We start from the raw sequence: 25,172 nt of genomic DNA on the forward strand, positions 1-25,172 counted from the left end.
CACGAGCAACAGCTTTGCAGATTAGCGTGCGCAAGTGACAGCATGTGTTGAAAAGGACGGCTTCTGCTTCGGTGACAACCAATACCCCTCCTCACTTCATCTCCTCCGTCCTTCTCTTCTTATCGTGCCTCGTTCCCCCATACTCCCACCCAAACAACACACACTATTAAACTTAAAGAGAACAGTCCAAACCACACTTTTCATAAAACGTGATTGCTGCAATTATGAGCCATGAAATCTCAGAGAAGAATAAGACTGGGAAAAGTTCAAACTGTAATTACAAGGCACAAGATTTGTTAAAAATGCCTGAAGAATAAAGGACTTTTTTGGAAGTGCAAAGACCGACTTAATGTTACTACTGTGCTTGATTTTGGAAAGCTTTGCTTATTTCCCAGAGGTGTGGAAAATTGAAAAGGTTCAAAGTCAGAGAACAAAGACTAGACCCATTTACTTAATCTAAATTACTAAAACATGTCTTTTATAAACCTGGACATTGAATGAACAGAAATGAGGCATTTAGATGCTTATAGGGCTTGGTTAGCATGCACCATTAATCTGACCAAATGTTCACATGGTTTGTTAACTTTTCCTGGTTATATAAAGGGACAGTTCACCCCACCCCCCCAACAAATACCTGTATGGATTTTTTTTATTATGTGGAACACAAAGGAAAAATTTAAAGAATTCAAAGAACACTGGATCCAGGTTATCATAGGATACAAAAGGGGGTATGCAGCAAGAACCATTTTGATTCCCCAAAGAACCTTTCAGTGAAGAGGTTTCATGAAGAACCTTTTTTACTTTAAAGAATATTGTAATAATCCAAATAACTGTTTTCCTCAATAAAGCACCTTTTGCACAAAGAAAAGGTTCCATGGATGTTAAATGTTCTTCGTGGAACCACAAATGCCAGCACTCTCAGAAAAAAAAAGGTATGAAAGCTGTCACTGGGGCAATAATTTTTTTAAAATGTGCTGTACCTCTTTTTTTGTATCCAAAGGGTCCATATTGGTTTCTTAAAAATGCATACTGTAACAGTATCTAAAGTGTACATATTATAATGTAAAAAGTACAAAAGTGTATATGTTTTGAAAAGGTACTACCCCAGGGACTTTTGTTTTCCGAGAATGAATAAAGAATCTTTATTTTCACTGTGTATTGACTTTACTTGGGTGGAAAAAAAAAGTAAGACATTTTTTAAATAATATCCTATTGTCCTCCATGGAAAGAGTCAGAATTTAAATTTTGGGTCAACTATTCCTTTAAATGCCAAAAGCAAACCAAGTTTAAAATAGTATTCTGATATTAAAAAAAAAAAAAAAAAAAATCTAAACACACACCAAAATGTTTCCAAGAGTGAAACATCTAGTAGTTAAACATGATAGGGTTGTGACTGTGAGCCGAGACATGACATCCGTACTTAATACTGTGCAGCGTAACAGACCTGAGTGGATTTGAACTGAACGTCCGTCTCTTGGGTCTCAGTGACTGAGTGAACCTGATAGAATTACAGACTTCCTAAATTTGCAGTGATCGGAGTAGAGAGACAGCCAAAGGTAACTAAATGGATTGAAATCAGATTCAGAAAAAAGTGCTTTTTTAAATCCATAACAGGGGGACTATAAATACAGAATGCAGTGTTTGTGAAAAGTATATGTTCTCAGCTTCCATCTCTGGCCTTAATTCAATCTACATACCGTGCCGGCTGAAACAAACTAAGCCAATCGGCAATGCCACATGATGGTATTAGTGTTATTTTTTTGGACTAAATTGTGGCTCTCTCACTTCTGCTTTTAATTCTGCTCTTAAACTTTACTGAAAGCGTTTCAACAGGAAATGTGAGATCTTGCTTCCACCGAGAGATCTAGAGTTCATCTTCAGGCTAAAATGCTGTCTACACGAGATCGTCATAATCAATGTTGCATGCTTGGAGCACAGACAGCTCCATTGATTATAGCGAGACTGTTCTGGTTTTGTTGCTCGCTTGCAGTGTAGAAAAAAAGCGTAATAAAGTGCAAATGAACAGAAATGAGAGGAAGCTATGACAGCTATTATACAGTCAATCTGCCCTGTTCATCCTCCAGAAGTGCATGGCAGTGAAAAATGATTTTACGCAAGGTGATGAAAGAAACAACAAACCACTCCACCGCCAGGGAAAAAATGAATCACGAGCGTGCAAGCTTAAGTTCAGATACCTCAAAACAAACGTATTTATGTTCTCAGTGGGTACTTTCTGATCTGAGCAACTACAAATGTGCAAATTACTACATCTGTGAGGGCAGCAATGTCAAAATCTGTGGAAAATTGCCTGCTTGTTAATGACTTAAAGGAAAACACCTGCTACATCATTTAGTGAAGCAACTTGTGTTTCCTGTATATGCTCATTTTCTCCTCACCGGTGAGAATTTGCAAATAACAAGAAAGAATTCACAAGAAGACAAATTATTAATTAATCTAACTATTATGATGTAGGTAAATATTACCTCATTCAATATGTCATCATTTTATTGGTCTCTATAGGTCTTCTGTGGTATTTAATTTCTATGCCTTTTAATTGAATAACTTTTTGCCCTAGTGCAGATGGGGTCTTGATGAGGTCTTGACCACAACTTCAGTCCACTTCACCACTAGGTATATACCAGTCATGATTGGACCATGTGAAATATCTTGGATCATAACTTTGACTTTATGATCACTGAGAAAATGCTAAGAGTAGGTGGAAAGTGCTAAATTACAGATGTGTACATAATGGCTCACCTTTACAAAAGATTTTAAACACACACACACGTCTGCATAGAAAGCATGAGATGTGCCTGCATTGAAAAAGCATGAGATTTGCTGCTGGAGCATATGAAATACAATCGGTCCTTTGTCAGCTAGAGAGCTGACTCCATAAGCAGTTTTTCAAACCACAAAACACAAAAACCTCCATGACCTTCACAAAACGCATTTGACCACAGAATCCTGACTGCTATGTTGATTAATGAGTCTATCGTTTCATTTGATCTTCTTTAGCATTAAAATACTTCACATTCATTTACAGTGTTGTAATTATTTGATCAGACATGCTATTTTCCAGGGAAATGATTGTTCATATTTGAGACCTCTTTGAAATGATTGATTTTAAAACATCTTCTGCACCAAACTGCAAATTAAAGCCATAGTTCATCCAGAAAAAGAAATAATGTTATAGTTTACTCATCTTTTCATTCCAAACCCTAATGACTTTCTTTCTTCTGTGGAACACAAAAGGATACATTTCGAACAATGTCACTCATTTCCATGCATTTACAATGAATTGGGACTGGAGAATTCCAAAGAACCATTAAATGTTGGACTTGAGAACTGAATCAGTCTGATTTGTGAATGAATCATTCAGACCATTTTGTGAACAAAAACAATGATTCATTCAACAGATGACCCAAAGAATGATTCATCACAAATTGGACACTGAATACTGTCATATGGCTTTAGTCCAGAAAAACTGTGCATTTTCCACATTTTCGTGACACTTTAATGGTGCTTTTTGTCATTTAAGAGCATTGTGGAGTCCAGTACAATTTTACTGTCATTATACTGCAAAGAGTGGCCAGGATTTTCTTGAAAAAGAACAAGAAAGAGTCAGGTTTGAATTGACATGAGGGTGAGTATGATGGCAGAATATTTTCTCTTTTTTGGGTGAACTATCCCTTTAAGTTATAAAAAGCTTTTAAATACTAGACTGTTTTGGGAAAAATTGGACGCCTGTTCATCCCTAGTTGAAGTAATTGAGTTTGCTGATATTCCCATGAGGTCATTTGCTGAAAGTGCATAATGGGGTTTGGCCAAGTAATAAGTACGCCACAAATATGACAGCCACAGCTTTGGCTGTTGATGATACTCTTATCTGGTGAAAGTTTGATCAAAAATCCTAGGCAAAAATCCTTATTACTGATGCTCCAGATGACAATATATCATATATATATACAGGCACATGAACACTGAATACATATATGTCCTCCACACAATGCACCGACAGCTGACAGGTGTGCCGAGTTGAAAATGAACCCTTGTCAGTTAGATAAAGGCACAAATGTCCAGTTAGATTAAGGGAATATTCTTATCACTTTTGGCCTCACGAGTTGCCAGGTGGATTTGGTGAAATAATTTCCATATGGCGCTGACGAAAGTGTGGGAAAGCAGCCTAGTGTGGGCATATCTATGAGAGCAGGAATAAAATTACAGTCTCTAGAGATCAAATCACACACTCAGGATGAAGTTCGTTCAGTAACAGAGAAACCCAATGTCAGCAGGCTTCACTGTGTGGACCAGCTCCATCTTAGAGATCTCATCAAGGCAGAACTTGTTTCTTTAGGTTTAATAGTCATTTTAATGTCTCTGCAGGCCTCATTGGTTTTATCAGCAAAATCAGTGATCATGACCTGGACCTCTTACATTGACCTTTCTGATTTTGTGTTCCCCGGTAAACTAACGTTAGCGCTTTGGCTTCATGACGGAGCCCATAAATTGTCCAGATCCCCACAACCTGGTCTTATAATGCATTCACACCATGTCAGATGTATCATAAATTAATAAAGTTTTCAATTGACAGACTTAAAAACTATGCATGTTTACATAAACCAGCACATTAAAAGAGTACAAAATAGCTTGGGCAATATCACACTGTGAAAGTGCGACCACTTGCAGACAGCGGAAGGATATTCAGAAAAACAGCATGATTGATGGTGTGAGCCTGCTTTACACAACAGCTCAATGTACATGAAGTTAATATTGAGGAGTAGCAGAAGCTTTGCATGTCTCTCTCAACGCAAATCACTGTTGTGGCTTTTCGTTCCTGAATAAATGAACGAATCAACTGAGTGAACCTTTTAAAGACTCACTTGTTTTTAAGTGAATCATCAGGTTTGAATGGTCAAATGACTGATTCAGTGACTTACCCATAACACTTACTACAACGGCCTGAAATAATAAACAGCTGTGTCCTATTTCAGGGCCTATACATGTATGAACGAATCAGCTGAAAGAATCAGTTGAATGAGTCAATGAAAACTCTCCATCACTAATACACCGACTGACAGCATATTTTGTATATATTTATTCAATGAATAAAGCATAAGCATATCAATCTTACCAACCTTTGTTTCTTTTTAAAATTAATTTCTGTTCACATTTTGCATTATTATAAACAGGTGCATTAATGCCACACCCACAATATGAATGGGGCCATAGAAATAAATAATTTCAGCTTAGAGAAGAATTTGTCATCTTATAATTACACTAATTCAGAAATGACTTCAATGCATTACTTTCTTGATGACATCACTATAAGGGCCTCAGAAACCCAAAGAAGAAAATGAGGGAACTTTTACAACTGCATAATAACGGGCGGTTTATCCATCCACTTCTGAATCAATGGCACACACTGAGGCTGTAAATTCAACAGCATTTGCTGGACATACTCTGAGCACATGGAGTTCTTCCATGGTGGAGTACGGAAAACTTTGTTTACTCGGGATATTTAAGGGATGATGTCAGTTTGCTGGGTGTTAGCGAGAGATTCTCAATGGTTTCTAGTCATGTAGTGTTTGTGGCCACAGACATGGAATGTTCCATGCTGTGTTTCTGTTCCTATCAGAGGGTAGTGACTTCAGAGTTAAATAAAGCTTCAGAGCCACAGTAAAAACCTGAATATTAATCACAAATACAGACCTATAAATGGTTGAACTGTCTATAAGCATGTCGCCTTTATCCAAACCCAGCGGTTTTAAACTAATGCCCAATGTTTAAATTGAAATCTGTGTTGGTTGTATCTGACCACAAATAAAACTGTAAATGAAGCAATTACAACAAAAAGAGGATAATCTTAATAGCTCTTCATGCTGTTGAAATGGAGTTTAAATGTTTCTGACACTCTCCCACTGGCACTGAATGACTAACATTAGTCTACCAAATGATAAAGCAATGAAGTGAACGAACCAATCAAGCATGTCGGTTTTGTCTCTTATCAAATAATAGAAATTAGCCTCTCTGACTCATTCCATAGCCTTTGGCCAAAAGACAAAAGTTCACTCACATAGTTACTTTTACTTTATGTATTAAATATAATATTTAATTATCAGTAGCTATGAGGCCACACCTGATAACAGCACAGAGAAACCTCATATTGTATGTATTATATCACATCTCACACACACAGTGAACTGAGCAGCAGGGGAGGAACTGCCTGCTGCTGGTTTATTTTTAGAGCCAGCACTATGTGGTCAAACAAACAAGGATCAATCTAAGCATGGCGGATGTTAACCCGGGTCAAGAAATAAAGGCACCGGCTGTAAATCAGTCACTACATTAGAAAGCCATCAGACCAAAGCTGGGGTTGCAGATTAACAGTGTTTAGTAAAGCAAATCAAACTTGTCTTCTTTAAAAAAAAAAAAAAGTATATAATTAAAAAATATATTTATATTTTTCATTTATATTATTAATTTTATTTAAAAATAATTCTTTATTAATTGTATTTATTATATATTATATTTTTTTAAATAAAAAATTATATTTATAAAAGTATTTATAGTGTTAAATAAATAAATATATATATATATATATATATATATATATATATATATATATATATATTTCTGTGATCAACATATGATCTTAAAATATCTAAAAAATAGCATACAGTATATATATATATATATATATATATATATATATATATATATATTTAACACTATAAATACTTTTATAACATATAATTTAAAAAGTAACACTTAACAACACTTATAAAACTATACAAATATATATGATAAAACCACATGCAATTGCCAAAGCCTTTATAAATAATAATAATAATAATAATAGTAATAATAATAATTACAAGAGTAATAATAAAAATAATAAAAAGATTGATAACAATAAATAAAATTACAATAAGATAAAAATCAAATTGATAAAACCTATAAAAAATACAGAGGGTTTTTAAAAGTTTAAAACCTAGCCTGTATAGTGCAGCCTCGTACTTCATAGATCATATATCAAAAATTATATTTAAAATATATTTAAAACAGATATATTTTTTAATATATTTTCTAGAATAATATTTTTAAATCTATATTTCAAAAACGATCCACAAACATATTATTTTGTCATGCATTACGGACTACATATACTTTTTTTCCAGGAAAATCATTGCCAAAATTTGTGAAAGGGCTTTCTTGGATTTCAATTGCGTAGGTCAAAGCGAGGATGGCAGAAAGCCTAGTCAATGCTGTCAGTCATGACCAAAGTCTTAATTAAGATGTATATCACACAGTATGACATACAGACATCTGGTGGCAAACAGTATGCCATAGCTTTTTATCCAAGATCTCACTGGAGTGAACAATATGACAATCAACCGTTGTAAACAACAAAAAAGTGCAACTTTATACAACAGACTTAAGCCATATGTAGACGTGAAAAATGTTAATGACACAAAGTTCTGTGGAGTAGGGAAAGCTGGAGAGGTTGAGTACAAGAAATTCGCAAATTAAATGGAGAAATAAATAGACAAAAAAATCATTTTTGCTCTTCTTTAACCAATAAGAATCTTTATAATTCTATACGAGAAATTCAGTATTTTGTAATAGACTGCTGCTAGAACATGTCCATCAGGCATGCAGGAGCTGCAGTGGCATAACCCCTCATGCAGAACATAATTCAAACAAGCTTATTCTTTTCTTCTGCGTAATGCATCCTAAGGCAATAGGCCACCATGTCAAAGGCAGCATATAACAAATCGATGTTAAACAACAATATCAATACAAGAATTACAGCTGACAGGCACTGCTGCCTCTTCCAAAAGACCCTCAGTTGGAGAGAGTTCAGTCAGTGAGCGCAGTCTTGCATTTATATTCTGAAACGATGATCACAGAATCCCCTTCACATGCGCTCAATACCGAATAAAGCACCTGCCGCGAGGTTCAAAAGCAAATACCCTGTAATACGTTGGCATACCTGCCTTAAAAGCATCTCACTTCAGAGATGGAGATGAAGTCTCATAAAGGCCTTTTGCGTGGTTCATCATTAGCATACACACAACACATTTTTCCAATCTACAGTGCAACTCTACCATAGGGAATTGCTGTGCTTGGCAGGAAGATTAATATAAAAGGGAGCCAGGCAGGAACGTTTCAGAGGGAGCATCTCAGGACAGATGGGTTGGTTGCATGAGTTCTGAACAAAAGCCAGAGGGATTGGCAGGGGCACTGCTTTATTGTTCGCTGATTTCTTTTGACAAGTGGGCCCTTTAGCGTGTTGAGCTATTTTTTGTGTGTAAACATCTATCGACATACACAGAGGAGAGACTAAACTGTCTCCAGAGTGGCAAGTGAGAGGCGAACTCTGACAAGGATCCCAAAAAACAACTATCAAATCACCAAAACTAACCTTTTTTTAAACTCTAGCAAGGTTTGACAAGTTTATTTGGTGATGGTGTAACAGTGTGAAATACTGTGTGCAATGCAATTCTCATATGTACCTTTCAAAAGCTGGTATAATTTTGGAAAGATTTTAAAACCAGTGTCTTATGCTCACCAAGACTAAATTTATTTGATCAAAAAAACTGAAAAAACAGTAAAAGGCCACAATGTACTGTATATGATGGAATTGTCTGTGTGCGTATGTGTATATACATATATACATGCATACACACACACACACGTTTGTTTCTGTGAATTGTGGGGACTTTCCATAGACTTCTATTTCTTTTATACTGACCAAACAATATTTTAACCTTTAAGCCTTAACCCAACCCTAAACTTAAACCTACCTCTTACAGAAAACCTGTTTGCATTGTTACTCTTTCAGATAAACATAATTTACTGTTTTTAATTAAAAAAAAAAAAATCATTTGGTCCCCACAATGTAGCATAAAAAAATTTACACACACACACACACACACACACACACATATGTATGTATATGTAATAATAAATAAATAAAAATTACTGGTGTTTTGCCTGTATTTTAAATTTTGTTCTTCATTGTGTTGTTTTTTAGGGTTAACATGAATGTCTGTAAAATTACTGGATAACGAGGCACAAATTTACCAGTACGTTTGCATTACAAGTGTAATATTTGTACAATTTAAAAGAACTGTTTCCTATTTTAATATACTTTAAACTGTAATTTATTCCTGTGATGGCTAAGCTGATTTTTTATTTATTTATCATTACTCCGGTCTTCAGTGTTACATGACACTTGTTCCTTAAGAAACCAGTTCTGTCACCAACCCTTGAAACATTTCACTTAACTGTATGGAATGCTGACAGAAACAACAAATATCTCATGACAAGACATGATACCAGATTCTACACCACAATGTCTCTATAAAGGCTAGGACATTCACACAAATCAATGCTGAACTGCTGAATTTAGTCACCATGCGGGTAACTGGGATGTTGCCAACACATACTGACGTTCACTGATGTAACTTTGTCTTCCAAGGGGAGGCCCAGAATAAAAACTAGCCCATAAAAGGAAATTCTTGTATTTCAAAATAACCCCTACTTCTTCTTTTAATGAAGATTCCTTAAAATAAAATATAGGTCATCTGATATACACAAGGTGATTTCTAAACGAATCAGATCTTCCTTTAAAATGACTTGACATTCAGTTTCATCACATTTTTAACACAGTCCTGATTCAGTGGAGAATCAATCAATCATCTGACGTAGTATTTTCTTGGTAGGTGTGGTTTTAAACATTGCTTTTTTTGACATATCTTGTGCAACCATAGAATTTTCTTTTGTCATGGATTGTAACGATGGCTAACTTCTCTGGAGAAAAAAGAAAAACAGAAATCAGCTTGTTTGTCACCTCCTATGAATGCCTGTAGGAGTGGGAGGATAGTGTATGAGTCACTGATGAGATGCTTCAACCTTCTACAATTAACTAACACTGCTCTTTAATTTCCTTATTATTCACCCTCTTAACTTAAAAAGTTAAATAAAAAAATTCCTGAGCTTGTCTGACCATTGACCTGTGGAGTTCAGGCAAAAATAACAACTGTCTCATCCCCATGTTGTTCCAAATATGTATGACTTCATTTCTTCTGAGGAACACAAAAGATGACATTTCTGATAAATAATTTTAATCTAGAATCGCCCTTTCCAGCAAACTGTTATGCACTGTGACCAGATCATCGCGGGGGGAACTGAATCAGTCTGATCTGTGAAAGATTCAGCTTACAATGATTAAATGATTCATCCAAAAGAACCCAAATGAATCAACTGTTTACAAATCAGATTGTCACAATTTTTCTCATTTCTGTAATGTAAAGTCAACAATATTTTCAATTGTTTTTCATTTTCAAGTCGTTAATTCAAGCCCCCTTTTCATATAAAATATCAATAACAGCACTTTTCTGTTCTCACACTGAGAGTTTGGGTTTGCTGTCAGCTTCATTATAGTTTCTAACAACTCCATCCTTCAATAAATGCCAGTTCGCAAAGCATGCATTACATTTTGACAGATGATTCAAATGACAATCCACACAGAAATAAAGTTTTGAGTTTTGAAATCTGAAGTATGTTTTCATAGTGCATCAAGCTCTTTTATCTCAAAAGATGAAGGAGAATTTCTTAAGAATTCATCATATAACTCCTTTAAAGTCATGCAGAGCTTGGTAATGTGCCTGAGCTGATGTGGAGAGGGAAAGTTCAACATTTTATGACATTCTCCATCCAATACTTTGTTTTCCAGATGGTCACTTTCTTTTTGACAGGCTCATTAAAGAATGCGGTCTGGTGCATGCGAAGCTACGGTGAGTGGATTTTCAGTGCATCTGTTTGATTCGACTATGTCACTATCCTTTCCAGATCGAAACGACTGCCAGCTTCAACCCCATCGTTCCATTCACATAAAGGCTTACCCATGCACCTCAGCGTTTAGCCATTGGCTGCCCTACTTTCGGCCTCGGCTATGAGAGTGAATGGACTAAATTGGATGGAAACGTTTTTACTCGTTTGTGCAACTCTGACCGTTCACCACAAGGCTTTTGGTTGGTCAGGCAGACACAGGAAGATTGCTTCTTTCTTACGTGCTGCAGACACTTACAACCTACTTTCTAAGGGAAATGCACAAGACACACTTTCTGAAGACAAATAGAAAATGGCAGGCTAGTTTTTTTTCTGGATATACTAGAGTAGAAACCTATTTATAGCTTTAGATGGCAAGGATAGAGTGAGTAACTTGAGAATCAGATGGTACCTTTCTGAAAAACTGCAGCTATAACCACATCAGAGCTATGTTTTGATGTGGCGATAAGGGCTAATCTCAGAAGAGCAGTGAGTTAGCATAGTCAATGTGATTAACAGCACTTCATTTTGCTTTGGTACACCTAAGGGTATGTGTAAACAGTAATTAATTGCTTTCCAGTGGCCCCGCAGACAGTCTAAAACCAAAACCACAGCAAGCGGGTATGAATTTGCGAGTTTGTGCATCTCTGATGCTGTTTATTGTAGCATGCTGGCTAACATGCCTGGGCGCGCAGTAATTTTATTTTGTGTGCACCCTTGTTAGGTTCTTCCTCAAAGGCAGTGTTGTAAACTTAATTCAGAAAGTGAGGTACCTAAAGCTGAGCCTATATTAAATATTACATAACTGAAGAAATGAAAACCATCAGTCATACTTTCAAACAACTGGTTAACTGTAAATCAGCATTAGCATTAGGCTTCAGGCATGATGCCCATGTGCATGTGATTAACGGTCACAACATGATTTAGAGCCATCTGCTTGTGGAGCGCTTCCTCTAATTGCATCAAAGGCAGGTCACCTGAAACCAGTAAATTATCCAAAGTTCTCTTAAATGTTTGTAACGGCTAAGAGGCACTTCCTTAAAGATTTCTTGACAGACAGAAATTTAACAGGAAAGTCCTAAAAAAGGGAACCTCTGAGGAAAACAGAAAGAGAACAAAGTGAGTCACCACTGACAGATGACAGGATGGGTCGTGACACAGTTAAGCAATTTTTTTGTGACAGGACAACAAATAAACAATACACCATATATATAAATACAATATATTTTATGTTTTTAGAATATGTTATGTTCACCAGTCTAAATGTATTTGATCAAAAATACAGTAGAAACAGCAATATTGTGAAATGTTATTAAAATAACTGTTTTCTGTTTGATTATATTTTTAAATGCAATTTATTTCTGTACATCTCAAACACTGTGCTGCAGTATTTTTACAATCATAATTTAATTCATTGTTTGCATAAATCACACCCTCTGTCATCCATCATCTTAATCACAGACACCAGGCCAGCCAGGATTCCACGGCTGATCGAGGCATAAAATATGAATATTCTAATGACTCACAAACTTTCCCTATGGCTAAGATTCACACACCAATGAATAAACACAAAATGCAAGAATAGAATGACCAATATGCACTAATATACACACAGCTCTCTCACGCAACCCTAATCTCAACATCCTAAAGTATTGGAAAGATCCAGCAGTACAACTAAATGGTTAACAGTAAAATAATGGGCTTCAATGAAACATTGGTTTACCTTATCAGGATAACACCATATTTAATGTGTCTGGGATGAAAACAAGTTTATAAGAAATAGAAGTACAGTGTGTTCAATGGACTGTATTGTGTTTATTGTACTGTATTGTAGTTGTTTTAACACACAGATTTTTCAGCTGATTAAATGTCTTTCTGAAAAATTTCAGTGGACAAAAACTCCATAAAACTACTGAAAATAAGACTGTAAGTCTCTCCTCCTTCATAGCGTCATTTTCATCTGCATAAAATTCATTATGGCATCTAACCTGACTAAGCCCATCATGACCCAAATTTGTTTGAAAAGCAAGTGTTCAAAAAAGTGCTTTTTTAATGAAATTCCCAAGGTAGTGGGAAAATCTAATGGGGGCGTAAATTTTATTTGATACTATTAGACTTAAAATTATGATTTAAACATCACAAATGTTCCACACTTCGGATAAAAGCATCTGCTAAAGAAATAAATGTAACCCTGAACTGTTGGTGGCGCTAGAGGGCTTTAGAAATGAAACCCAAATTTGGTCAGAAGGCTTTATAGATTTGCTAAATCTCCTAAATGTCTCCACCTATACCTAATGCCATTTGAGTAAGCAGCAAAGTAGTGTAATAAGTACCCGCATTAATGGAAAACAGAAACAAGTACAACACAGGCCAACTTCAGTGATTGCACACTGATTATGTCAGTGAAAAAAAAAAAAGAAGTAGGCTCTTTCTAAACTTAATTTTACTGCGGTATAACTTGTGGCAATTTGTGCCATTAATTGTGTGTCTGTCCTCTCCAGAAAGTGACCCAGGGCAATACATGGGACTTCTTATCATGTTAGCGACTGCCCCTCTTTTTACATTAAATAAGTCTTTTTCTGAAAGTAGCATGTGTTTGTAATAAAAATGTCATGAAAGCAGAAAAAAGTACATGCACACACACACACACCTTGAAATAATATAAACCATATGCCAACTGCACAGGATGAAGCTGTAGCAATCGGTCACACACGATGACAGATTTTTGCTTTTCCAAACTCAAAGTAAAAGAGCCCTGTACACCTTAATATGAACTATGGCTTCTGCTGTTTTGATTCGGTATGCACATTTATAAATGTGATCCTGCACATGTGGCAGTTTCCCACGCACAAATCTTTCACATACATGCACACAGACGAAACACACCATGGTAGCCTGACATAAAAAGGTGTTTTTATGTGAATCCTTCCACTAAATTCCATCAGGCTTTTGTGTGCTGCTGTCTGCAGTACCTCTTCATCTGAGCACCACTACATTCACTGTTTTTGCAGGCTTTCTTTTTCTCTCTGTTGCTTTCATTCTTTATATCTTTGTCTTTTATAGGATCACCATTCTATTCACTAGCAGAGAAGAGATCTCCGCGGGATGTGAGCAGCAATTTCATCTTCTAGATAAGTAGCGAACAGCCAGTGACACAGCAAACAGGTGTGAGTAGGTACTGGTCTGCCGCAATAATGCCTGTCTGAATGTGTTGTCTTGTTGTGAATGTTGAATGTCAGAGTATTCACAATTCAGATATTTATTAAAAACTGAGAGCACATCCTTTGGGTCAAATATGGACCGAAAATATAAAGTTTCTTTGTTGGCAAGAGTCGCTTCATGAATAACCCTTTAACATCCATGAAACCTTTCCAAGGTTCTTTATAATGGGAAAAAAATTGTTCATGCAGAATATGTGCTTTATAAGTACTAATAAACAGCCAATATTTTACTAATAGGCATGCTAATAAACAATTAAACAATAGTGAGAATTGGTCCTTGGTGTTTTTCACCATAAATTATACGGTTAGTCATAGTTTTTAATTGCAAAAAAAAAAAACACTCACTGAATAGTATTTGTCATTAAACTTACAAATAACATAAAATTACATATATTTAATTACTTATAAAAAAAAATTGTTAACATTTTCACCGTACTGTATAAGGTAATTTACATTTAGGAAATATTTAGGAAATAAAACAAGTTGTAAATATTATTATTATTTTGCAAGAATTATAACACTATTTCAGTTTTCTGTTTCAAAATGTAATGTTTAATTCAATTTTTAATTCAAAGAAACTTGCTGATTCTTTGTAATTGTTTGTGAATTTTACTAAGAATTGCTTAAAGAAAATTGTTTCCTTGTACAGTTTACCAATTAGATATATTTCAGTAATGCAGTTAAAATGGACATTTATGTGGCAATGCATTGCAACACTAAAAGGACACTTTCAGATAATTGTTCTGAAATGACACATTTTACTTTTAAACACAAATAAGAAGCCTTTTTTAAACCCTTCAACCCAGTGCCTGCTATTGTAAGTGAATTGCAAACAAGGTTTTTGTTTTTTTCACCCACCAAGAGACAAGTCAATGAGTTGTCTGTGATAATCAACAGCGTGACACAGATGCAATCAAAAGAGCTTAACTTGAATGGTACCCAGAACATTTCTTTAATATATGAAAGGAATTATACACTATGGAACACAGCAATAGAAGCTTGTTGGAACTATTAAACAAAGTGACAAACTAGTAAGCTGAAACCCTTAGTGGTATCGATTGCTATTGAAGGAGGCTGTCTGACCTTTGAATGACCTTGGGCTTGTGGAAATGTGTTCATTACTTTGCACCACAAACTGATCTTTGTCATTACTGTCTACTGATAGTGTTCTCCACAACTGCATCTCTAGCATCTTTTTCCCTTTGGAATGTTGTAATGGTGAATCATGAACTTCAGTTTGAGCATTACACTGATAAAGATCTGGATTTTCCTCCTTTGTTTGTCATGAATCTTTGCTGTAAGGATTGCTAGTAATCTCTTTCTCATCTGTGGGGAAATATGGAAGAGATTTTTACTGTATGTGCCTATAGACTTTGCCAGAACAATATCTGCAATGTTATTTAATATTTATTATTACCTGACCTTCAAATTTGACATGCTTTTATAAGTAAATGACTTCCTGCGTTTAGTTACTCCACAATGGCTTTGAGTGGCACTTTTTTCCCCCAGTGATTTTAAACTTTTAATGAGAGTTTTATTTAATAATCTCAGGCACAGTTATACGACCTTAATATCAGAAATCGAAAACATACTCATTATAGAAAATGTGTATTTGAGTCATTCAAGTCAGCATGCTTTTTATTTATTTATACTTATATTTTTTTAATAATACATTATATAATTTACATGTATAAATTTATATATCAAGTTATAGTTTCTATAATTTGCATTTAAAAAATACTTTTAATAATACATTATTTAAATGAAATATTTAATTGAGTGTAACATCACTGACCCATAAACTCATACTGTCAGTATGTTGTCTATGATCGTGTGTGTTTGTGTGAATGTGGGTGCCCTCGCTCCTGCCTCGCATCCATATGTGTGTCTATTTATTTACAAAAGCTGGAATGTGTGCACGTGCATATGTGTGTGGGTGAATCTGCACATACTCATGCCCGAGTGAGAAACACAGTGTGTATTGCTCAGCTCATTATGTTTCATAGTTCAGTCAATTTTGATGAATAGAGGAGTGTTCCCTCTGTCAGGACCTGCCACATCGGTCACGCTGAGAGCCATCTGTGCGATTGGGCTTCGCTCTCATGCATACTACATCTCATGTATTATTTACTTTTAAGGTTCTAATGTAACTATTGTAATATACATAAACAAAATTTCACACTGGCAGGATAAAACAATGCCAGTTATGAAACAAAAAATCATGTAAATGGTTCCCTTTTTTATTAGTAGTAATAATAATAATTTTATTATCAAAATAATGTTGTCTCCAATGTCTACTTATAAACTGGCTTAAACATGATCATAACATTATCTATATACATTATCAGGATGACAAAAAATGGCTTCAACACATAATGGTATCATTAAATAATATTTACAGTATTTACTCCACTGTCTACTTACTGTATAATATTAAATTAAAATATGATCATATGTATTGTCAATATCTAGCCTATGTGTTATGAAAAGAAAAATAATCAAATGGCATCATTAAATAACATAAATATTATATGGGTTATTATTATTATCAATATGATTACTATGTTGTTGTTGTCTTTGCTGTTAAAATAATATTATTTGTCAATATTACTTATAATATTAACTGGGCTATATTATGATCATAACATAGTGCCTTGGTCTATATAACAAAAAATAATCAAATGGCATAATTAAATAATATATAAAACATTTGAGGGTTTGTTGTAATTTATTTATTTGCTATTATTATTATTGGTAATAAATATTTTGTTAGTCATTACATCTACTGGAATTTTAACGATTTACTAAGGCATATAATCATAATATATCGGCCATATTCCCTATAATGAAAATAACTATTTTGACATATAAATTGTAACATAGTATTAGTCACTGAGTGAGATATTGGTCATACCAACCCAACCCTATGACCTCTTTAAATCACAGCATTGTGCAATATTGAAATGTACAGTTTTGCACAAATAGATTACATTAAACTTCCTCTTGTTTTGAGTAAAATTGTTCCTTATAGACTCCTTATTGTTCCTTATAGGTTAGGCAAGTATCTCTCTTTAGAGGTTGTCTCTGTATTGTTACCTTTGCTTTTTATCTGTATAGTATATCCTGCTGGATTCCTGCACTGCAGAATGCACATTTTGTAGTGATGTTATCATCTACATATTTTTAGCAAAGTCTGTGGGCAGAGAATCTGAATAGGCCAAAAGCCTTCGGAAGAACCTGGAAAAAAAATTAACACAACACTGCCTGCATTCTTCTAAGATAAGAGCTAATTCGTCTGCTAGATCGATTCAAAGCCAAGACTAAATGGATTTCGAGTGTGACAAATTGAATTGAGTAATTAAGATCAGAACGATTGATAGCTTTTAGAATTCTGACAATGAATGTGTTGCTCTCCTTAGTAATTCCTGATAGATTTAAAACAGACAAGAATTTGAAGTATTAAAAACAATAATCTGTGAAACCAAGACTCCACAGTTACCTCATCCTCCAACATTACCCTTAATTGTTCTAATGCCTCAAGCAAACCCGCTGCAGAAGAAATCCCTGACACCCAAAGCTCCAGAAAGTAAAGAACCTGCTGTGTACTGGGGCAGCCTGGTACAACTAGAGCTGTGTCATGCTTAGACTCCCTAACACTGTCTTCCTTAACACACACACACACACTTAAACACCCCTCAGTGCCTGGCACTGAACACACACAGGCAAACAACAGACCTGGTAACTCAGAGCAGGCCACCTCTGCAGCTGAACCAACTGCCTCCACATCTACACCACTGGAGAAAGCTTGCCGATTGCATTATAGAACACATTTAATGCAGTTATACATATTCAAGGAAAAATTAAGAGGTTGTGTAACAGTTGCATATCTAAAATCTACACTAACTGTAACACAATTTACAGAGGAAGAAGGCTTTCTGTTTCTCAAAATGAACCCCTAGTGCAATTAAAACAGCTCTCCAGAGAAGAACAAAGGGTAGGCTATTATCTGGCAGCCCATCTTGATACCACCCTTGAGGGAGAAATGTACCTTACTATGGAAGAGATGTAATCTTCATGTAATTGGTTTGTTGAAATGCTCACCTCTTAATCTATGTAAAATGAGGCATTCTGACAGAGGTGAGAATACTTGGTAATGGGATACTGAAATATGTCCATTACACACTAAAACTAATCTGAGATTCCTTTGTTTCATGTTATATCTATACTGTATAAGCAGTAACATATATATGCAGTGTGTATATATCCATACTGTATAAGTACTAACATATATATGCAGTGTGTATACATAAATGTACACACACACACACACACACACACACACACACATATATATATACACATATACATAAAGTGGTAGAAAAAAATAAATAGCAAATCTCAAATGTATCTGATTGTTTATATTATTGCAAAATGTTAAGTACATTATCGCCAAGCTCTTTATTAAAAGTTAAGTGGATGTATATAAAAAAAGTGTTTCAACTTAAAAAAGTAAGTGCCCTGTCTTAATTATATTTTTTTTGCTTCAACAAACAACAAATTACTAACGTAGTATAATATATACTGTATAGAAAATCACAACTGCTTGTTTGCTTGTATCATCACACAATGTAAGCTATATTATTGCCCAGCTCTAATCTGATGAATGTGACTGTGAAGATATTAAGATTAACATAAAAACATTAAAGTCATGACTGAATGAAACAGTGTGTATCATAAAGAGCACTATAGAATGAATTTTGAGTTGACTTAGTATATGTATATCCTATGCATATCTTGTATATTAACAGTATATATAAAATAAAAACAATGAACACAATATATCCATACATAAATACATATTCCTTAAATGGACAGCAATAGACTATTATAGAAAATCCTCTCTGCCAGGCAGCTGTATTAAATCAATGACATCATCACTCTGTTTGGTGCTGCAATACTGTCAAGTCCACATTGTTGCACATGCATTATTGGAAGTTACACATTGAATAGCCCCTTTGCTCCATGGTCTATCATTTGGATTATGTCACCCTGTACATAAACTACAGCCTGGAAACATTCTGGATGACACATTCATAAGTACCATAACTGTACAAATGATACATTAAAAAGAACAAGATGGTACTGTGAGCTAATTACCCATGGAAAATGCAGCTGAGCTCGGTATTAAAAATGAACCGCTCTCTAACACACACTTACATTATACACAGTGCACAGCATACACAGCCAAATACACATCTATAAATACATCCATGCACACATAAATCAAAGCACATCCCTGATAAATTAAGTTATCTCACACTTCTGAAGTGTTTGGGCCAAACATCATAATGACTATGTTTACATGCACATTATTTTGCTATTATGTTCATATTCTGGCATCCATAAAAGACATTTAGGCATGATTTTGCCATTTATCATGCTCCATAACAGTAACAAAAAAAAAAAAAAAAAAAAAAAACACAAGAGTGCATTAGAATATCAGCGTATTTTAATTTTTGCGCAAGTAAATGCAGCCAATGGCCTTTTTTACATGCACATCATCTTCAATAGACTGAAATTTCACATCTATCTTTATTTAACCTTATTATTGATAATGGCAATCAGGTTAATGCACTTCCTTGATGCTTACGTAACCAGAATATACAACCCAATTCTGATTAATGCTGTCATATTATTGAGCACGTAAACGCAGTCATTGAAGCTGTGTAATAATATATACACAGATGATGTCAATTTCTGGGCAATGGGCCTAGAAGTTAATGTCACTGTATAAACATTATAGCTGGTTACGTTTTCCCCTCAGTTACCATAATCAAAATCTTAAATAAAAACATAAACAAGCTTTAAGCTTTCATCCTCCCTCTGAATAAAAAATAAATATGTTCATTTAAAAAGCCCGTTGAACTGCTTTTCAAGCGCTGAACTTACCATTGGCATTTTTCCCACATGTGAGGTGCTGATAGGGCAAAAGGAGGCCGTACAACTCTGAATCATTGCTCAGAGCCTGCTCAAAGGATTCCAGTGTGAATTTGGGGATCCCGTTATCCTTTTCCACCACCGAGCTATTCAACACCCGGGTGAAGACCTCTCGGAAGAGGCTCTCCATACAGGCGGTCAGGTATATGGCCGCATGCTCGTGGATGCGCGCCGCGACCCTGCTGTCCACCATCCACCTGAAGAACCTCCCCACGGAGAAGACCAAGCCGCATCTCTCCGATTTCCCCCGGCTGAATTTATCCTCGGTGCTCATGTTGTACATGGACAGCGCGCTGAGCGCCGCGGCGATGCAGTTGACCGAGACGGTCCACGATAAGATCATCTTGATGGCACTTTGGACTTCGTATTTGGTACATTTGCCGTAGCGCAAACTCAGCCGCTGCGTTTCCCTGGCGATCCTCACCAGCGCGCGGCTCACGAGCGTGGAGAGGCGCGCTAGCAGATCCGCGGACACGGTGCCGAACCTCAACTCTTCCTCCTTGTTGAGCGCGTTCTCCACCTCCCCGAGGCTCCAGGGCACATCCTCAAGCTCGGGAAGTTTCGCACAGTGTCCGGAACACTCCAGGGTCTCGCCGTCTTCAGCCAGGACGGTGTTGACGGTGTCTAGGCTGTTATGTCGACTGCGCATGGAGTCGGTCAGATGCCAGCAGTGCCCTCCATGCGCATAGGGGATGTGCGCCTCGGAGCAGCACAGAGACAAGCTGGATGACCTGAAGGAGTCCGCGGCTCCACCGTAACCCGAATCCAGCGTCAAATCCTCCAGGGTCCTCACCACGGATTTACCACTTTTTGCCATAACTGCACTTCATATTGTCCACAAGGCTGAAAGCAAGGGGAAACGTTCCTTTGCAAACAAAAGCCACTGTTTGGCTGCTTTATTCTGTTCACAATGTTACTAAAAAGGCACAGACGAGTTCCCAAATTGTTGCGTTCACTGTTGAAAATGCGCCCCCAACTTTGAAGGAGCAGTGGTGTTGTTATGGCACACACTAGTGTGTTTGAAGGCTGCGAAGCATCAGTTGGAGGAGGAGCCACATACAGTACTGAATCCAATTAGCTGACGGGACCATTGCTGCTTACATTTGGTTTTGAATTCGCACGGTGCTGCATGATGCTTCTGTGCACTTCTGTTCAGCTGGAGATCCCCTCTAAAAGGTTATGAAGAAATCTTAGAAGAAAAGAAAAGTCCCATTTTGACTCCAACTTTAGACTATATAAAGTATTATGCAAAGTCATTTTAATGAAAACAAGGTCTAGATCTAAATAATTTATTTGTGTTATGATCGTTAAAGGTCACAATAGATAGAAAGACGGACAGACAGACAGACAGACAGATAGATAGATAGATAGATAGATATTTTGATCAGATTGCATCCCATTTAATAAGAATTCCATCAGTAATTAAACTGCAATTGGTCTCTGAAGTGAAAGCTGAGCTTTAGATCTAGTGGTCTTAAGTGACCAAATCAAACTAGATAGACTTTATACAACTAGTAGTCAGCATGCATGAAACTGCTCCAATCTAGTAGACCAAGCAGGGCAGCATGTTTGAGGACAAAAAGCAAGGGATCAAATGAACACCTGTCCTCTTCCCCATTCTCCCTTTCAGATGGGGCTCAGAGTAACAAGACTCCTGTTCATTAATAATGAAGAGTATGCATAATATATCAGTCATCTTGAATGGTTCTTGTGAACTTCACTCCCACAGTCTGAAAAGGTCATGTTTTCAATGTAAAACGAAGGATAGAAATGAGACACACAAATCACTTCCTAATTTTCTAATAGCTAGGACTAATGCAGTGAGTATATGACACAAAGTAAAAATAATAGACCTAACTCAAAATGACATCATGACATTTGTGTTTACAGACTTAAGAGATTGCAATAGCATAAATCAGTGACTGCAACATAAGAAAGAAAAACAAGATGCTTTTAGAGCTGAAATACACTAAATCACTTAAGTGTTTTTTTTAAAAAACCTGCTTTAATAAAGTGGGGGCCATATTTTACTCAACACTGACCTCTTTGGACAACACTACTCCAAAAACCTGTGGCTATAAGTGATACAGTTTCAAAGTTTTTTCTGCCAAGAGTATCCTGTTTTTTCTTAATGAAACGCCCTGAACCTCAGAGATTTGTTACAATTCTATTTTAAATATGATAATTATCTCTCATAATTATTCTATTAACAAGATTAAAAAACTATTTGAGATAAACTTGAATTTATCATTTTGTTGTGGTAGGCTGCCATCTAGTGTTCAACCAAAACAATCATCATTCAAACAACAATAATAATAGTCTGAACTGAGAAATCAGTGAGCGACATTACAGATGAATGACCTGAAATATGTCAATCATTTCATAAGGATGAAAGATATAGGTTATATCAGGTCGGTTGACTTTTAGATCTGTCCAGAGTAATTACCATGATTAACAACTAAATGACCATGCCATATCACCCTGGAGCCCAAGACCGGTTTCCCACTGAAGCTAAGCAGGGCTGAGCCTGGTCAGTACCTGGATGGGAGACCTCCTGAGAAAGCTAGGTTGCTGCTGGAAGAGGTGCTAGTGAGGCCAGCAGGGGGTGCTCACCCTGTGGTCTGTGTGGGTCCTAGCGCCCCAGTGTAGTGATGGGGACGCTATACTGTCAATGAGCACCGTCCTTTGGATGAGACGTTAAACCGAGGTCCTGACTCTCTGTGGTCATTAAAAATCCCAGGATGTCTTTCGAAAAGAGTAGAGGTGTGACCTCGGCATCCTGGCTAAATTCGCCCATTGGCCTCTGACCATCATGGCCTCCTAACAATCCCCATATCTGCTGATTGACTTCATCACTCCGTCTCCTCTCCACCAGTAAGCTGTGTGTGGTGGGCGTTCTGGCGCAATATGGCTGCCGTCGCATCATCCAGGTGGATGCTGCACACTGGTGGTGGATGAGGAGATACCCCCTGTCTATGTAAAGCGCTTTGAGTGCCTAGAAAAGCGCTATATAAATGTAAGGAATTATTATTATGCCTGATTTTAAATCAGCAGTAATGCAGTAGCAAGGAGGCTTGATCTTTAAATGATAAATCGCCTCATTTACTTTATTGTATGTTAATGTTCTCTGTATCTAAAGGAAAGCACAGACCTAATCAATAAAGCAATTATGTCTTGGATCAATGTAGTGGTTCCCTTTGTGATTTGCAATGTTTTCTCAACATAATAATCAGTATACTGATCTTTCATCAGTTAAGACTATTTATTGTCTCCACATACAAGATTTGCACCAAATAAACTATCAATATGGGTGTTAAGAAATGTAATATCAGACTTAAACGTGAAAATATATGTTATGCTACACTGATTAATCAAAGCGATCAAAATTTTAAGTTTACAATGCCTAGGAAAAAAAGACCGACAGTTGTGCCTGAAATTAATAAAGCACTGAAATTAATAAACCAAGGCTTCATAAACTTGTATAACATGTGACCACCCTGGTGTTTTTTACTGCCACTCTCTGTCTACAACACATTCCTGCCTTTATTACATAGTTGCCTCAATGTATGCCAGTATGGTTTCATTTATTTTACCCAAATCTATATAAAATAATATTATTGTAATTTTAGTTTGGACGGAAAAACAAAAACAGATATGTGTTATTGGACTTTTGACTCAAAATGTACTGCCCCCTCGTGACAAACTATCCTTAGTCATATATAGTAGCTTATTGTGTATTATATATAACAATTGCATAATTTATTATTAGATTGCTACTAGTTTACCATAAATTGAAGTGAACTTGTGGCCATAATATCTTATACAGTTTAAATTACGTGCTACCACTGGTGCACAAATATTTACCAAATACTCATCTGTTCCCTTGTACCCGGTTCATGTGCCTATCCGGGTACTCAAGCCTTGTCCAATCATAGTCGAGCAGTAACGGGCACCAAAAAAGCTTTTTCTATGTATTTATCTAAATGCGCTGTTATTTTAAGTAACCTTCACACTTCATGGTCAAAATAATGGAGAACATGCCATTAATTTCACGCAATCTACCATCAATCATCTGTGACGTTATCAGTGCTAAAAGTGCGGGTCAGCGCCATGGTCAGCGCGAGCACGCCGCAGAAACGTGATGGCTATTACGTCTGCCGTGCGGATCTGACCAATCGGCTGTGTAGTCGACTGTTGGCAGTCGGTTCCCGGGAGTCGGGATGAATTAAAATTGACATTGACGCCTGTACTGTCATGCGGATAGAGATTGATTGGTATTTTCTTTCTATCTTCCCGAGTCAATGTTGACTTTTGCGTGGTTTCTTTGTTTAGGTTTTCTTGTGCATGCATATATAACTTATATGTCTGTCAGTTTTACTCTTGGTGGTGCAGGTTTTTAACTCTTTGCTGAGATCCAGCTTCATCATGAGAAACGTTTTTTTTTTCTTGAGCAAGGCTGAAGAAGACTTATCCAGATCAGACTTTATAAGTTACCTGAATTGAGAAGTCCGGGTATGTCAAGTTTGGGAGTTGCTGGAGCATTCGTGACAGAGGTACATTAGGAATAATGGTGGTCAATACGATCCACTGGTTCCACGATAACCCATCTCTGCGGGACTCTATAGCAGGAGCCGATACTCTGGTTTACATACAGGGTTTGCAGGATCGTCCAACGTGGAAATCAGCAGATGGAGGTAAGTTACCTTTGGATCCGAGCACGTGTTTGCAGAGAACAGATGGAAGCAGACAGATCCTATAACACTCTACCTATCTGTTAAAGGTGCTGTAGGGAACTTTTGTAAAAAAATATTTTTTTACATATTTGTTAAACCTGTCATTATGTCCTGACAGTAGAATATGAGACAGATAATCTGTGAAAAAAATCAAGCTCCTCTGGCTCCTCCCAGTGGTCCTATTGCCATTTGCAGAAACTCCATCGCTCCCGGTAAAAAACAACCAATCAGAGCTGCGGTCCGTAACTTTGTTTGTGTTCAAAATGTAGAAAAATGTATATAATAAGCGAGTACACCATGAATCCATTTTCCAAACCGTGTTTTGGCTTGTCCTGAATCACTAGGGTGCACCTATAATAAGTGTTTATATTCGGACTATTTTAGA

General features: G+C 36.3%; 1 protein-coding gene across 2 annotated transcripts in view; it reads right to left on the reverse strand.

Annotated features, from left to right (window-relative positions):
- Nucleotides 1–24,667, reverse strand: part of btbd11b (BTB (POZ) domain containing 11b) — a 57,604-nt gene extending 32,937 nt beyond the window's left edge. Inside the window, exons 1-2 of one of the 2 annotated variants that reach the window (XM_026287313.1) lie at nt 24,549–24,667; nt 20,007–21,243 (exon numbers count right to left, since the gene is read on the reverse strand). In XM_026287313.1, coding sequence (XP_026143098.1) covers nt 20,007–20,871 — 865 coding nt within the window. In that variant the 5' untranslated portion in view covers nt 20,872–21,243; nt 24,549–24,667. Of the gene's footprint in view, nt 1–20,006; nt 21,415–24,548 lie in introns of those variants that run through there. The other variant, XM_026287314.1, reaches the window with a different exon arrangement.
- Between the last annotated feature and the right edge of the window lie 505 nt (nt 24,668–25,172).

This window comes from Carassius auratus, chromosome 18, assembly GCF_003368295.1.
Source record: "Carassius auratus strain Wakin chromosome 18, ASM336829v1, whole genome shotgun sequence".
Taxonomy (NCBI): Eukaryota; Metazoa; Chordata; class Actinopteri; order Cypriniformes; family Cyprinidae; genus Carassius; species Carassius auratus.